Source organism: Melanostigma gelatinosum (assembly GCF_949748355.1).
Source record: "Melanostigma gelatinosum genome assembly, chromosome: 1".
Classification (NCBI taxonomy): Eukaryota; Metazoa; Chordata; class Actinopteri; order Perciformes; family Zoarcidae; genus Melanostigma; species Melanostigma gelatinosum.
The window spans coordinates 28,038,344-28,053,414 of record NC_136634.1 but is presented as its reverse complement, the minus strand read 5'-3'; the positions used below and the strand labels follow the sequence as shown (position 1 = coordinate 28,053,414).

The 15,071-nt window shown below is 43.6% G+C and overlaps 1 protein-coding gene across 10 annotated transcripts in view; it reads right to left on the bottom strand.

Moving 5' to 3' along the window:
• Positions 1 to 15,071, bottom strand: part of LOC306780753 (cytoskeleton-associated protein 5-like) — an 82,517-nt gene that overhangs the window by 23,718 nt on the left and 43,728 nt on the right. For 8 of the 10 annotated variants that reach the window (XM_079273218.1, XM_079273223.1, XM_079273225.1 and 5 more), the window contains 16 exons: positions 13,526 to 13,615; positions 11,837 to 12,001; positions 11,579 to 11,707; positions 11,291 to 11,455; positions 11,025 to 11,126; positions 10,310 to 10,420; positions 9,067 to 9,159; positions 6,058 to 6,243; positions 5,831 to 5,925; positions 5,499 to 5,682; positions 5,199 to 5,344; positions 2,279 to 2,453; positions 1,890 to 2,016; positions 1,406 to 1,488; positions 906 to 1,013; positions 178 to 300 (listed from right to left, as the gene is read on the bottom strand). In XM_079273218.1, the coding sequence (XP_079129344.1) occupies positions 178 to 300; positions 906 to 1,013; positions 1,406 to 1,488; positions 1,890 to 2,016; positions 2,279 to 2,453; positions 5,199 to 5,344; positions 5,499 to 5,682; positions 5,831 to 5,925; positions 6,058 to 6,243; positions 9,067 to 9,159; positions 10,310 to 10,420; positions 11,025 to 11,126; positions 11,291 to 11,455; positions 11,579 to 11,707; positions 11,837 to 12,001; positions 13,526 to 13,615 (2,082 nt within the window). Of the gene's footprint in view, positions 1 to 177; positions 301 to 905; positions 1,014 to 1,405; positions 1,489 to 1,889; positions 2,017 to 2,278; positions 2,454 to 3,530; positions 3,677 to 5,198; positions 5,345 to 5,498; positions 5,683 to 5,830; positions 5,926 to 6,057; positions 6,244 to 9,066; positions 9,160 to 10,309; positions 10,421 to 11,024; positions 11,127 to 11,290; positions 11,456 to 11,578; positions 11,708 to 11,836; positions 12,002 to 13,525; positions 13,616 to 15,071 lie in introns of those variants that run through there. The other 2 variants (XM_079273224.1, XR_013772164.1) reach the window with 2 other exon arrangements.

The window sequence follows — 15,071 nt, the reverse complement described above, 5'->3', positions numbered from 1 at the left end:
ATACAGTACTGTTTTCATCAGCGTGTACAACAGTGCCTTGTTAGGCGTAAGTTTGGTAATATTTGATTACACTGCACAAAGCCTTACTCAGCTTCCTAGCCATCAGCTGACACGTTCACTCTCAGACACAGAATAGAGCTGATCTCCCACTGGGATCAGGACATGTTTCTCAGATACCTTTGGTTGTTTCTCTTCCTTGATCCTTTGCTCCTTAGCGTTGGGGATGAGGACGAAGATTGGCCCGGACCTATCTTCATCATCCTTCTGGCTTTTGGCTGCAGGCTTCTTGCCAGCTGCACCCTGAGAGGAGAGGCAGCATCACAGTGAGGGACAGCAAGTGAACCAATGTGCTCCGCCTGTGGAATGTTTGGCAGCAGTGTGTGTAACCAGCTTCTGCTGTGGATGACGGAGGGGTGTGTAGGTGGCAGACAGAAGTAACAGGAGACAAAGGGTGTTATGCTGAACAGATCTCAGTGCAGGTTAACACAGCGCAGAAACACAGATGTGATACTATTCCAACACATTGATAAACACACTCATGCAGTGGGGTGACCTGAAACGTGACCCCTCTCAGTTTGTGCTTCTGTTAGCATGCATTCACTGTCTGTCTGTCTGTCTGATGCACTGCATGGGCTGATTCATCTCATGTTAGCAGGTTTCTACATGTTAAAGGTTACTACAGACATGAGTTGATCTCATTCCACCCAACAACTGTGTGTACATGTGCTTCCGGTTATACAGTGGTGTGTTCACTGGCGGTTTTAGTGATTAGAGAAACAGGGTTAGACTGAGCCGAGCCGACCGGGTCAAGGCAGAGAGCCGGACAGGGGTTCACATCTGCTACGCAGCTTTAATAAGTAGCAACAGGTAGATGAAGTGTAAACACATTTCATCACAAGGACTACCTGTTGACCGCTAGCAGCAGCCTTCCCTTTGCAGGGGGGCTTTTTACTAGCATTACTGTCCTTGTCCTTGGAAGGGGGGGGGACAGGTTCTTCTGGAGGGGAGGGAGGCTGGGTGAGTAGAAAAACCACATCATATTTACACCTCACGGTCATAAAATGAAACGGTGCGCATCAACAAAAATGAAATTGTGTCAAATGCTCATGCCTGATATGCACAACCACTAACAGGAGAGACATCAATGGGGGAGTATTTACTGAAGGTACAGATCAACTCTTAATGTCAAACCAAACAATTGGAAGGGTCAGACTGGACTTGAACGGAACAAGTCTCTCTTCCTTCATTATTAATATAAATGAGGACATTTATATCAATAATGAAACAAATGATACTTGAGCTAAACAGCCATTCAAACATGTATTAGGTCCTACCAAGTAGAACACATCTGGTCCTCTGTGCACACTGAAACGTCTCAAACAGAAGCGCATCCAGAAAGACGTACCTTCTTCCCGGCCGCTCCTCCTCGGACCTTCTTGACTTCAGGTTTACTGTCCACAGAGTCCTCACTGGCTGGCTGCCTGGAGGCTGCAGAGGAGGGACAACTTTGTGAACATGTGATCAAACTAATATTGCGCAGACTATTAAAACATTTGATGTCAGACACTTCCTGTGTTTGCATTTTTTCTACCCATTTTGTAAATGGGCTGAATTCATACGATGCTTTCAAAAAGAAAATATAAAACATATATTAGCAGGGAGAATTCACACCGCTGTACTTCCTACATCGGTTACACATTCCTCCCCTTGTCTGCGTGGACGTTTAGTGAATACAGCTATTCTGCCGAATGGGAACCAGATCCAAGCTGTCAAACCCAACCATACCTCACATTATGTGTAAAAGTAGCAGAGACTTGGTTTGACATTGAGCATCTGTCTTAATGAGAGACCGTGGTTGTAATAAGGGTTGACTGTCATGTGACACAAACCTGAAGCAGCTCTGCTGGGCTCTGCAGAGCCTCTCCCCCCTCCAGCTTTGGCAGGGGCAGCAGGTTTAGCTGGCGTCACAGCTCTGGCCTTCTCCAACATGCCTCCCACCTGATCTTTGGAGGCCGTCTGCAGGCAGATGAGGAGAGACACATTCCTTATTGCAGACAAGATGGTTGTGAAAATGCATTTAGATAAATGCCAGCCACAGAAAGTTAGGAAACCCTGCCGTACAAGGACAATTCATTAACCTTGTAACTATCTGCAACGATGAAATTACCAAAAATCTCATGAAATCAGGGGCAGTGTGTTGACTTGAGGACTTTCATTTCATGTGGTTTCATTCTGAACAGAGCTGTGCTGCTGCAGGGACGTCTGCTCCCTTACTAACCAGGATCTTGTTGGAATCGCTGAGTCGGGCTTTCAGGGCCAGAGGCAGGTCTCCGATGTTGGCTGTGATCAACTTGGCCTCTGAGATGATGGCTGCAGTCTCATCCAGACCCTCCTTCCTGATCTTCCAGTTCTTGTCACTGATTTTAGACAGCAGATCAGACGTAATCTTGTCACTGTGAGACGGGAGGGAAGAGAGAAAATAGGCACAATACTTCAGTCTATGCCATCGCAATCAACGGAGTGTCTCCTCACTTGAGCCAAACAAACACAATGGGACATATATAAAACACAACACACACACACACACACACACACACACACACACACACACACACACACACACACACACACACACACACACACACACACACACACACACACACACACACACACACACACACAGCAAACTTTTAGCTTAAATACGCATCGTGGTTTCTTCAGTACCACGTTACTAATCATTGTTAAAATCTTGTGAGTAAATATGTTATGTTTAAGTGTAGCAACAGTGAAGTCATATTATATCATGTGTAGATGATGATCTTCTAGGACAGCGGTTCCCAAACTTTTTAGGCCACGCACCCCCTTCTACATCCCGACCGGGTTCACGCCCCCCCCCCCCCCCCCACACACACCTTAAAAAAAAAAAAAGCAACAGAGCCGCATAAAAATCGGACGAATGAGAGAACAGTTTGCTCACGCGTGGCGTTTGTTTACAAGATAAAAAACACAAAAACTCTTCCTGCACCGTGCCTTCGAAAAAGTAACGGACGTAACGTTACGAAGGTAACGGACGATTGGCCAGATTGGCCACATCTGTAGGCTCGTCTACTTGCAGAGAGTAAAACTCACTCTTCTTCACGCGACCGACCAATGTAGCCAGGATGTCTTCGGACAAAGCATCGATGCGCGCGACAGTGTTGTTGGACACCGGGATCACGTCCAACTTTTTCGCTTCTCTCTCTCCAATCATACATTCCACCATCTCTTTAACATTTTTCCCTCTCCACCACCACCTCTCCGCCCTATTACGCGGTCAGAATACTACCACAACACGCCGCCCGTCTCCAGCAGCAACGCGCTCATCCACGCACGGGAACAACACAGAGTTGTAATATATACCTCCATAACACCCCGCCACTCTCGGCTCATACCTCCCCAGCAACGAGGCACATCACCGGTCACAATACCTCCAGAATGTCCCCGGGTGAAATCCGGGACTTGGTTTTATGGTTCCGAGTGGCGGCGCTCACCCGTTGGCGCTGGGACGCGAGGTCTCCAGCCGTCCCCGCCGTGAGGCACCCGATCGTCAGGTCTTCAGCCCTCGGAACAGGCCGCGGGTCAATAACTTGTGGGTGGCGGGGCAGAGGCGAGGCAGATCACAGAAAAATAATAAAGACTAGAGTACAGCAAAGATATGTTGATGAGAAACGTATTTGTACGTCAAACACAAACGTAATCAGGGAGAAAATACGTTCGTGGTAAAACGTAATTGAGAATGCATTTTAGTTTTGGGGGAACGTAATTTTTAGGAGACAGGACTGCACCGCCATTACACTTTTCCTCTCGCGCACCCCCTAGAGGCAGCTCGCGCACCCCCAGGGGTGCGCGCACCCCACTTTGGGAATCCCTGTTCTAGGAGGTCGACCGGTGCATATTAAAGGCCGATATAACGATAGTTTGGAGCAGGAACAATTTAATTGAATCATTAGTAAGAGAACATCCTGAAGTGGGATTTATTGGATTCAATAAAACCCTTGGATCCCTGATCCTGGTTTTTTTGCCGCCGATACAAATGATTGATGATCAATATTGGCAGATACAGTTCCCTTTGTTGTTTGATTATAGCAGCTGGTCTACAAGGATCCAGACTTTTGTACCACCATCCCAAAAATAATTTCAAGCGCTCTGAAGTCAGTGGCAAACATTCTACATGTTATCCTTCTACTTTGTTATAGTCATCTATAGTGTTCTTCCATAAAAAGGGAAACTATTCAAATGATTAGGAAATAAAAGATTATATTTTCATTGATAAAACAAATCTTGGCATTAGTAGTTTTATTGATGCATTATAATCTTTAGGAGGCAGTGTAAACAGCTCATAATTCATCTATTACTTATTTATGTTGCTGTGAAAACATCTCCTTCAAACAACTGGATCTATTCAGGGATGTTATACGTTTACAGACCCCTCTGAGGAAAATCTGTGATGTTTATTATTTCATGTGGCGAGATTATATAAAGTAAATGTGGCAACAACAAATGTTCAAATAGGCTAAATGTGTGTCACGAAAGCATATCAGCATAAAGATTCTCCTGACGTCGCTGACGGCCGTCTACAATAGTGCCTCATGTTTGTACAGAGACCAGACGATAAAGGAGATTGTACGAATAATAAATAGATAATCTAAATAAATACTGACCTATTCGTGACGTTATTTTGAGTGTTGATGGAGCAGCTACAATATTAACATAGCCACTGAATGAGCCAAACTCCAATCAGATAACAAGCATTTTAAAGTGGTTTGCTTATCGACGTGGACAGACAAGAAACGGCATGAATAGATACTGTATACATGAATAAAACATCTGGGACTTCCACACACATACACCGGTACAAGCAACACTAGCGTATATTTTGGCCAAGATGGATGTTGTATCTACATGGAGGTAAGCTCCTCCTCTCTGAACGAGTCACATAAGGCAAAACGTGGCATGTTTGATATTAACTTCAGGCTTAAGGATACCCTCTTCTCATTTATGGACAATTCCTAAAAGCTTGAGAATTCTCAGAATAGATGTAGAAAAATAAAAACAAGAAGTACGTTTACAAATTATTATTGTGTTCATATTTTGAAAAAGTAGGGCTGCATGAAGTTCAATCTTGTTTTGGTAGACTGGGGCTGTCAGTGTTTGGTTACCCGATGTCTGTTCTGGGCAGTAGGTCCATAATGTCCTGTGCTGCTTCTGCTCCATCTTCTTCCTGCTCCTCTCCTTCATCACCCTCTTCATCTGCTGCTGACTTCTTGGTGAATCGGATTGGTGCTGGTGGGGACTGGCCCTGCATCTGTGTGGGACACATAGAAATAGAGATTTTAGTTTTTTTTGCCAGGTTCTCTTTTCCCTGCACGGGATGACCAGGTGGTGAGAGGGAGAGGTATAAATGTATGCTGTGAAGCGGGGGATAGTAGTTTTGCTTGATGCCCATCCGTCGTCCATACCTTCTCAAACTCAGCATCTATCTGCGTGAGGAGAGCAGGCTTCTCGTCTTCAAAGAACATGCGGAGACAAACTCCCATGTAGAGGAACGTGACTCCCAGCAGGGCGATGGCTGCTGTCCGAATAGCAGGGTTAGTTGCTCCCAGAGCGGTCTTCACATTGTTGATGAAACCCTTCACATTGATACTGGAGAGAGGGGGGGGGGGGTTCAGGAGGTCTTAAGCCAAAACACTTTCAAACATTGGAATCATTTTTGAAGAAAATCACTGAAATAATATACATATTCCATCAATTTGATCTAATAATGAGCTCTAAAATAAGGACTGTAAATTACCCAGCAAAGCCAAACTCCTTCATGGCATTAGCCAGCCAGTTGAGAGTCTCTGCCTGGTTTTTGGGGTTCTTCTGTGCAAACGCCATAGACACAACCTGACAAATACAACACAAGCTCTGTAAATACAGTCGATGGCTCTTAAACAGAATGTATTTTTAACTTTTATTTGGGAAAAATTAACTTTTCTTCTGTCCAGAGTATACCATCCCTCGTAACGAGAAACAAACCTGATCTACAGTCCAGGGCAGAGAGCAAGCCTCTCCAATAGCAGTCAACCCCGCTTTGGCGTTTCCTCCACATTTGACATCTCCGACCTTGTCCACCAAGCCATCCAAAGCCACGGAGGCTGACATCTTTGAAAACTGTCCTCTCTGCGCGATGAGAGCCACGATGTGCAGCTTCAACTGCATCACCTACACAGGGCAGACAGCATCAGAATGGGTACATCCAATCCCCAAGTGATCATTCCAGCATCCATCTCTGCAGTCGACCTACAAACAGGCGGTTCTAAAGGAAGCCGACAAGATAATAACCGACTCATTAGGTGTGGAAATGTCTATTCTAAGATGCATCACTAAGCGGACGTGAACGGCTTTTTTTGTTTACTCGTTACATTTTTAACACAGTAGAGCGGTCCCTGACGTACAACCTCTTAACTAGAAAGAAGGCGCATGGCGAAGCGAATACTAATAGTTAGGGGTGTAACGATACGCGTATTCGTATTGAACTGTTTCGGTACGCATGACGAATACTTTTTTTTTTTTTTTTTTTAAACCTTTATTGAACCAGGTAGTGCCATTGAGATTAAAAATCTCTTTTGCAAGATGTAAGTAACAATACAAGATGTAAGCAAGATGTAAGTAACAATAAGACATAACATTAAGGAGCAGTTTTTGTTTTTTATGCTTATGTGTTGCTAAGAAGACACCACAGAAGATGGGTCACTCAGGTATAGTTCCATCATTGTTCAAAGTCAAAGAATAACTTCATGTTAGTTTTAATGAATAAATATATTTTAAAATCAAGTACATTTCTCTGGAATTCATAGTTTTCTACTGTACCGAAACGTACCGAACCGTGGCTCCACTGTATCGTACCGCACCCAACTGTGAGTTACACCTCTACTAATAGTACAAACAGTTAGCACGGTCTGATTTCACTTTCTCAACAAAGAGCGTTGAGATGTATCTCACTGCTATTGCCTCTTGAAAAGGCAGCCATGTGCAGTAGTAAAGAGGATTGAGGATGCGACACATTGAGAAGCATCGAGAACTGAGAACCGTAATGGAATGGTGAGGCTTCACAGAACCACGGTGTTCACGGAATAGATCCCTTCATTATTTTATCCCCACTTAAATGAAACATTTTTAATGGCGGCAGATCAAATAAGGATGAAATCTGCAAGAAAAAAATAAGCTCCGTTGGTTTCCTTTTTATCGATACCAGTTTTGCACCATGTTATTATTGTGTTCTTAGTAGTGCTGGGCAAGTTAACACGTTATTATCGCCGACAATTATTTTATCTCACGTTAACGCATTTTTTAAAATGTATTATTTTGAAAGTCTGTTGCTCACTGGCTCTGAAAACACAGACAGAGGGTCACAGGAGGGGCGGGATGTTGCTCAGGCTTGGCGCCATCGCGCGTCTCAACCAATGAGAGCATTTGGGGCGGGCCTAAGACTGCTGCAGCCCTCACATGAACCGGGAACAGAAAAGAACCGGCGGGGACAGAAAAATGGAGAAAGGTACCGAACTCTTACAAGGACATCTTCATTATAAATCTATTCCACACGGCGGAGTTGACAGAACCAAAGTTATTCGCCACGAAGAGGGCTACAGTCGGAGCTACATGTCTAGAGTGTATTGAGAGGGACCCCTGATCATGGTTATAACACAACAATTAATAACTAACGCTCTTTAACAGGGCAAACACCACGACAACAGTTTGTGGCACTAATAAGTGTACATTTATAGAATGACACCGCCGAACGGCATGCTGGGTACAGCTCGCTAGCTAGCCCACTAACACAACAGTCTGCTAACAGCTGGGAAAGGCTCCGTCGCTACAGTAACGTTACATTAAAGAACAGAGCGATGCAGGATGAACAGAGACAGACCGGAGACCCACCGATGGAGTCTGTGCCCAAGAGAGGAGCTGCGTCTGCTGTTTGGAAGTGTTTTGGTTTTTAAAAAATCCAACGTAGACCAAAAGACTATATATTGCAAAGTTTGTCGAGCCACTGTTGTTGACGCTAGTGGTAACATGAGCAACTTACTCCATCACCTCAGCAGAAAACATGTTGGAATACCAACAGTGTGATGACGGCCGTCGGATTCGAGGTCGTCAACCGTTAACGTGAGTGAAACAGTGAAGCCGAAGCATCAGACATCGCTTGAAGAGGCATTTGCTCGAGGCACTGCTTAGGACAAGAAAAGCAAGCGATGGAGCGACATTACGAACGCAATAATGATCCAGCTCTGCAAGGACATGGTCCCGCTACAGACAGTCGCGAAAGACTCAGAGCAATGATTAAAACACTGGATTCAAGGTACGTCTTACCGGCAATACTTCAGCCAAACTGCTATCCCAACATTATAGGAACAAACGAGCACACCCTCTAGCAAGCAAAGCCTCCATACATGACATTAAAATGTTTTTATAGCATATGTACTTCTGACAGTATAAGCCACTATGAACCTATATAAAAACACAGTCAAGGAAAAAAAAACAAAAAACGTGAAACCACCAAAATCTTAAAAAATACCGTGATACACATTTTTGTTCATAGCGCCCAGCACTAGTATGACCCATAACATGGATGATATTTTGGGTGTTGATGGAGCAGCTACAATGTTAGCAAAACAAACTGATCGATCCAAACATTCAGAAAACAAGGATTGAACGAGTTGTTTGCTTGTCGTCTTGCGGATAGACCTGAAAAAGCATGAAGTCAGACTTCTTACAAATAGGCTTCATCTTGTAGTAAATTCGGCCACCTTCTGATGATCATAAACCCAGGTATCACAGCAGACGGTTTGGTATTTGCCCATCCAGACATGTTAAGGATATCTGCCGGCTGATCAGCTGTACCGTCTTAATCAGAATATGATGATTCAGGGGAGAGGATCTCTTTTCTCTAAAAACATGCTTCCTCACAATTAAGAGTGACAGTCAACCCCAGCCCAGACCACATGGCTTCAGGAAACAGTCTGCTGCTGGACCAGAGACACGTACCTGGAAGTTGGTCTCCTTCCAGCCTGGTTTCTTGGCCAGCATCCTGACTAAGGCCTGGCAGGGCATCTCCGCCCCATCCATGGTCTCAACAGCCTAGAAGCATACATCAATCCATCGATTATTATTACTGCATATTATTGGATAACACGTCAGCCTTTTCCACGGCTCCAACAGTCTTCAATATGAAATGTAGAAGTTTTAGCATTTCACACAGAACATGTTCATAGTTATGCGTTCAATCAATGAGTTTCTTCAACAATTGATACTTTGATGACATTAAAAACTTTACTTCAATATTCACTTTAGTACCCTGTAGGGCAGGGGTATTCAATTGAAATTCAGCGAGGTCCAGTTAGAGAATACAACAGGTCCAGAACTGAATATCTGTTATTAAACCACTTCTTTCAGCTCTATTCTCAGCTCACATCTTTGTTGCAGTGAATTCATGCGTTAGGATTTTGATCTTAGATTGTTTATTATCCGACTTCATTTTGGATGCGAGTGGGTACGTTTGCTCAAAAGAGTTTGAGCAAACGACTTTGTCTCATAGTGGCGCTTAACATTGCTGCTTTAAATAATCCTCATGGTCTCTGAACACATGAGACACACTGGTTATGAACTGAACACATGAGACACACTGGTTATGAACTGAACACATGAGACACACTGGTTATGAACTGAACACATGAGAGACACTGGTTATGAACTGAACACATGAGACACACTGGTTATGAACTGAACACATGAGACACACTGGTTATGAACTGAACACATGAGACATCCTGGTTATGAACTGAACACATGAGACACACTGGTTATGAACTGAACACATGAGACATCCTGGTTATGAACTGAACACATGAGACACACTGGTTATGAACTGAACACATGAGACACACTGGTTATGAACTGAACACATGAGACACACTGGTTATGAACTGTCCGTGGGAAGAATAAACATAAGAATGTCCATTCTTGGTTAAAGGCTCTGGTCTAACTGTCCACTTTTCTCTTTTTGGAGAACACAATGAGAAATGTATATACTTCTCAGACTATTCTGTCTCTCCTGTGTGTGTTTATCTAACTTGGGTCACGATGCTTACGGGAATACACACATTTGATTTGTTGGGCAGCATCACGTGATGTGACGGGCAAAATCATTTTCATGCAAACAGATTAAAAAAAAATGTATGAAATAATTAGTCATGAATTAACACAGTCATCAAGGAACAAAACACTTCACCCTCTGGAACTCCTCCATACTGGCCAGTCTCTCCTTCCAGTTGGCAGAGTCCAGCTGCTGTAGACAGGAGGCAGGCAGTACAACCGCAGCCCGCTCTTCACACACCTCAGTCTGACATCACACACACACACACACACACACACGTCATTAGAACGTCCAACAACAATGTACTGATAAAGCCTAAAGTTGGAGCTAAATGGTAATTTACAGTCTCCTTTCTAGTTCCACGACCACTCAAAGCACTTCGACACTACATGTCATCATTCACACACTGATGACAGGGGCTACCATGCAAGGTGCCACCTGCCGATCAGACTAACATCTACACACTGGAGGCACAGCCTACAGGAGCGGGAGTAAAAAAGAAAGAAAATTGACTCTGAGTGGAGGAGCCGGGGATCAAACCGCCAACTGAAGGACAAGCTCAACCTCTGACCCCCAGCCACCCTGGTGCTCAACATAATAGACTCTGTTCAATGCAGACATTGACTTGTCAAAAACAGCAGAGGCACACAGCTGTAAATAGCATTAACAACGGCTCCTAACTACGGACCCCTCTACACTTCCAGACACTCTGTAGACATTTTTTTTTTTAAACTTGAGGATCAAGAACTGCATTTAAAAAGTTTGAAGACTTTTAAGGAACTGCAGAGACCAGGGCTGTGACAAAAGCTTCAGCAGCAAAGGAAAGGAAAGCGCATGCACGCAGACTTACCGAGAGTTCGCTCTCGGTGAACTCTTTACTCTCGGGGTTCTTCTTGGTTTTTCCACCAACTACAGAGGTTGGTTTGGCCTTCTTCGAAGGGCCTGCTGACGACTGCAGAAAAGAGCCAAAACGCTTCTAGTACAACAGTAGACCCTTAATGCGACCAAGTTATCGGGTCATGATGTCCATAACACAGCAACATTGGGTAGAACCAGGGGACAAAGTTGTTTCTGGAGTGATTTTAGTTTTCTATATGTGCATCACCCTGAGCATACCTTGCTGGCAGCACCAGTTTGGGTCTTCTTGGGTGGGGCAGAGGATTTAGGTGGAGCTTCAGCGGGGGGAGGAGCTTTAGCTGCTGCCTTCTTTCCCCCCCCTTTTCCTCCTCCTGCACCCTTCTTTGCTCCAGGGAGCTCCACTTTATCAGCAGACTCCTTTATCTGTTCACATGTGGAATAAAAAAAAACAGTGGTCAGCAGGACAGTGGTAAGCAGTTCACTACAATTAAAATGGGAGCTTTATCCTTGTTTGAATTTATTTAACCGTCTTCTAGTGGTCCTTACCTTGTCCAGTTTGAGTTTATCCAAATCAGCCAGGAATGGGTTTACGGCTTTCTCTCCCACCACTTTCATGGCCGTCCCCAAAGCTTCGAAGGCGGCATCACGCACCTCTAGAGCAGAGTCATTCACTTGCTGAGACGGTCAGAGAGAAAAGCACAGGTATGCCTTTTAAAGATGGCAGTTGAAATGACATCATGTACAGCATTACCAAGAGGAAAGGGTAGTGGACTGTTGAGACATGTCCAGCCAGCAGACGAGTACCGTGGTGAGAGCAGCACAGAGTGGTTTGAGGACACTCTTGGGCAGCGTGGCCTGTGTGCAGTGTCTGAAGGAGCGGGCCAGAAACAGAGCGGCCTGCTGCTTAATGGAGGGGTTCTTATTGTCCATCACACTCAGACTCTCCTCCGACAGGTTCTGAAGAGTGGTCTGGAAAAAAAAGATGTCACCTTAAATATGACATTATATAAAATTACAATCCATCCAATTTAGATTAGGGCGTCTTCTAGAAGCTTGTCTGGAGAGTCAGTAGAGTGCTCAATAAGAAACACACGAGGTTTACATAAAAGCAGGAATGTTTCCATTTACTGCACGGTTAACATGATTAAAAGGATACAAGTATGCCTAACGAAAAAGGTTACCAAAGTAAAAACACCATTGTGTTAGGCTGTTCTTCAATCAAGTAGTGATGGCTGATGTCACCTACTGCCGGTGACATTTTAACCAGTTAAAGCAGCAGTATTATTATCAATTCATAATTTCTTTCATTAAATATTGTCCTCTGAGGAAAATATCTTAGGATTTTAGGTCTCTCCAGGCTGCCAAAGAAAAAAAATAAAAAATAAAAAATAAAAAAGCAGCCTGAGTCTTCATTTGATGCTCCAAAATCAAATCAAGGTCAGAGTAAAGGCACTACAGCAGTTCCACTGATCCAAATCCTGTCGAGAGATCATTCTCTGTGGAAGTCGTGCTTAGAAATTATGTAAAATATATATCATAGAACAATGCAAACACAGCTGCAGATTTATGCATGCATGGCAACTGAATAGGGGTGTAACAATACGCATATTCGTATTGAACCGTTCGGTACGAGGCTCAATAAGTTTGAATAAAAAAAAAATATATATTTTTTTTTAAACCTTTATTGATGAAGAGCCACATTCACTCAGGTTTAGTTCAATTGTTCATACTAAAATGATGATGGAGAAGCTATAAGTAACAACACTACATAACATGAAGGAGCAGTTTTTGTTTTTTATGCTTATGTGTTGCTAAGAAGACACCCCAGAAGATGGGTCACTCAGGTATAGTTCCATCATTGTTCAAAGTCAAAGAATAACTTCATGATGTTAGTTGTAATGAACAAATATATTTTAAAATCAAGTACATTTCTCTGGCATTTATAGTTTTCTACTGTACCGAACCCAACCGTGAGTTTTGTGAACCATTACACCCCTACAACTGAACCATGTCAACATCGGGGAGCTCTGATAGAAAGTTGTTCTGAGCTAAAGGGAAATAGGAGTATGTTGAAATCATTTTCCAGAACACTTGACTTTTTCTCTCATTTCCATGTGTTTTCAATGGCTGGAAAATTGAGCGACTGTTCCACATTTACCAAGATGCGTGAGCACCCGGAGTTTAACGCCCTTCATAACACTTTGTGTATTTATGTAAATGATAAGAACAACCAACCAAACTGAAAACAGAGCAGAAAACACACGGACATATTTGAAGTGAAATGACAAAAGGAGTAGAGATTTTCAACTGTACATGTTCAGGCTTGTGTAACATAGAGCCACACAGACACTGAGGAGCGCTATCGCACACTGACTTTCCTGAGCTGGGTTTGTCACAGTAACCAACTCCTCCATTACGCTCATTAACATTTCATTGGATGATTCAAGAAGAGCTGCTCACAAATGATGAAGTCAACTTAAGGACTGAACTTACAGTGAGGAAGATGGCATCACTAGCCTCCTGCAGGGCCAGGACCACCTGAGGCTTCTTTTCCTTGAACTTCTCCAGAATAGTTGGAAGCACCTAAAAACACAACCAATCTAATTCAGCACTTACCAAGGATTTGGGTACATGGAATAGAACTGTCATTTGCAGTGGTGGGCCATCAGGGCCAGCAAGGCCTTCTCTGCTGGCCTAGACACAATCACAAAGTTCTAGCTATTTTATAATTTCATAAATATACTACATGTATTATAATTTCTCTTTATCTTATGTTCTCATTGCACAGCTCCCGTCTTCCTCAGTTGCTCTGCTTCCAGTGCAGCTTGTTTTAAGTAGAGCTTTTATCCAATCAGATCTCACCTCTGTGTCTCTAGGTAGAACAGAGCCAGAGGCCTGCAGACTCACAAGTGCATCCATGTGCACTTTAAGTGAATGGGGACGATATTGTTGATTGTCACAGTGTTCAACCAATCAGATCTTTAGTTTGACGTATTCTTTGACGTGTCAGAGCTGCTGGCCTACAAGGATAAGGATGTTTCTTGTCATCGTACGAACATACAACGAAGTAACGCGCCACGGTCGCCCAATGGTCGGTTGTATGAATTTGTGGTTACTTGTAAGTGGGTTGGGTGTAGTTATGCGTGATACATTGACTGAAAGAATAGTTTCTAAAATGTATTCTGAGTCATTCATTGATTAATTTCCTGTTGCAATGGTAATTAAACAAGGCAATACAACCATTGTATTCGCTACATGTCTCTCTCAGTGAAACACAGAGCATGTGGTGTACCTTGAGAATACATGCTTAGTTACTACCTGTAATATCAGCGCGTATATTCATATTGCGACGTCTTCGGGCAGTAGCAGCCACACAGTCAACATTTCCTGCGGAATTTTCTCGTTCATATATTATTATTTGTAAAACTTGTTTTTATGAAGATGAATTTTTGTTTGGTTTTATATGTGATCGGAACCATTGTTACATCCAACGTTGTGCTGGGGACATATTTAGTCGGTGCTAGTGTTGCCAACTTTCTCGCAACATCTGGCAACTTTCCAAACGCTCTTGGTGACTTTTTTTGTCAAACGCTACTAGTGACAAATCTGGCGACTTGTTCTGGTGTTTTGACTCTGACATGAAAGCACGTACGTTCTGCCCAGTCGTGAACGAGCAGCGGGTGCTGCCGTGAGCCGCCCCAAAGCACTCACAGGCGGTTACACTCACAGCAGCCTCGCGCTGCTGTCCCAGCTGCAGGCAGAACAGAGCGGAGACGCACTCTCAGCGTATTCATGCATCTGAACTCTGCAGTTAGTATTTATAGACGTTTAGGTTCATTTTTACACAAAACGAATAATAACCGTAGCATCATGAGGTTATTCAGCTGCAGGACAGCAGTGAAGGCCCAGGTATGAAATGCACGGCCCACCACTGGTCATTTGTTCACGTGACCAGTTAAATGTGTTGGGAACTGGAAAATAGTATGAACAGCCAATCTTAAATTCCCATGTAGTTTGTATATCCTGAATGGTATCGGTA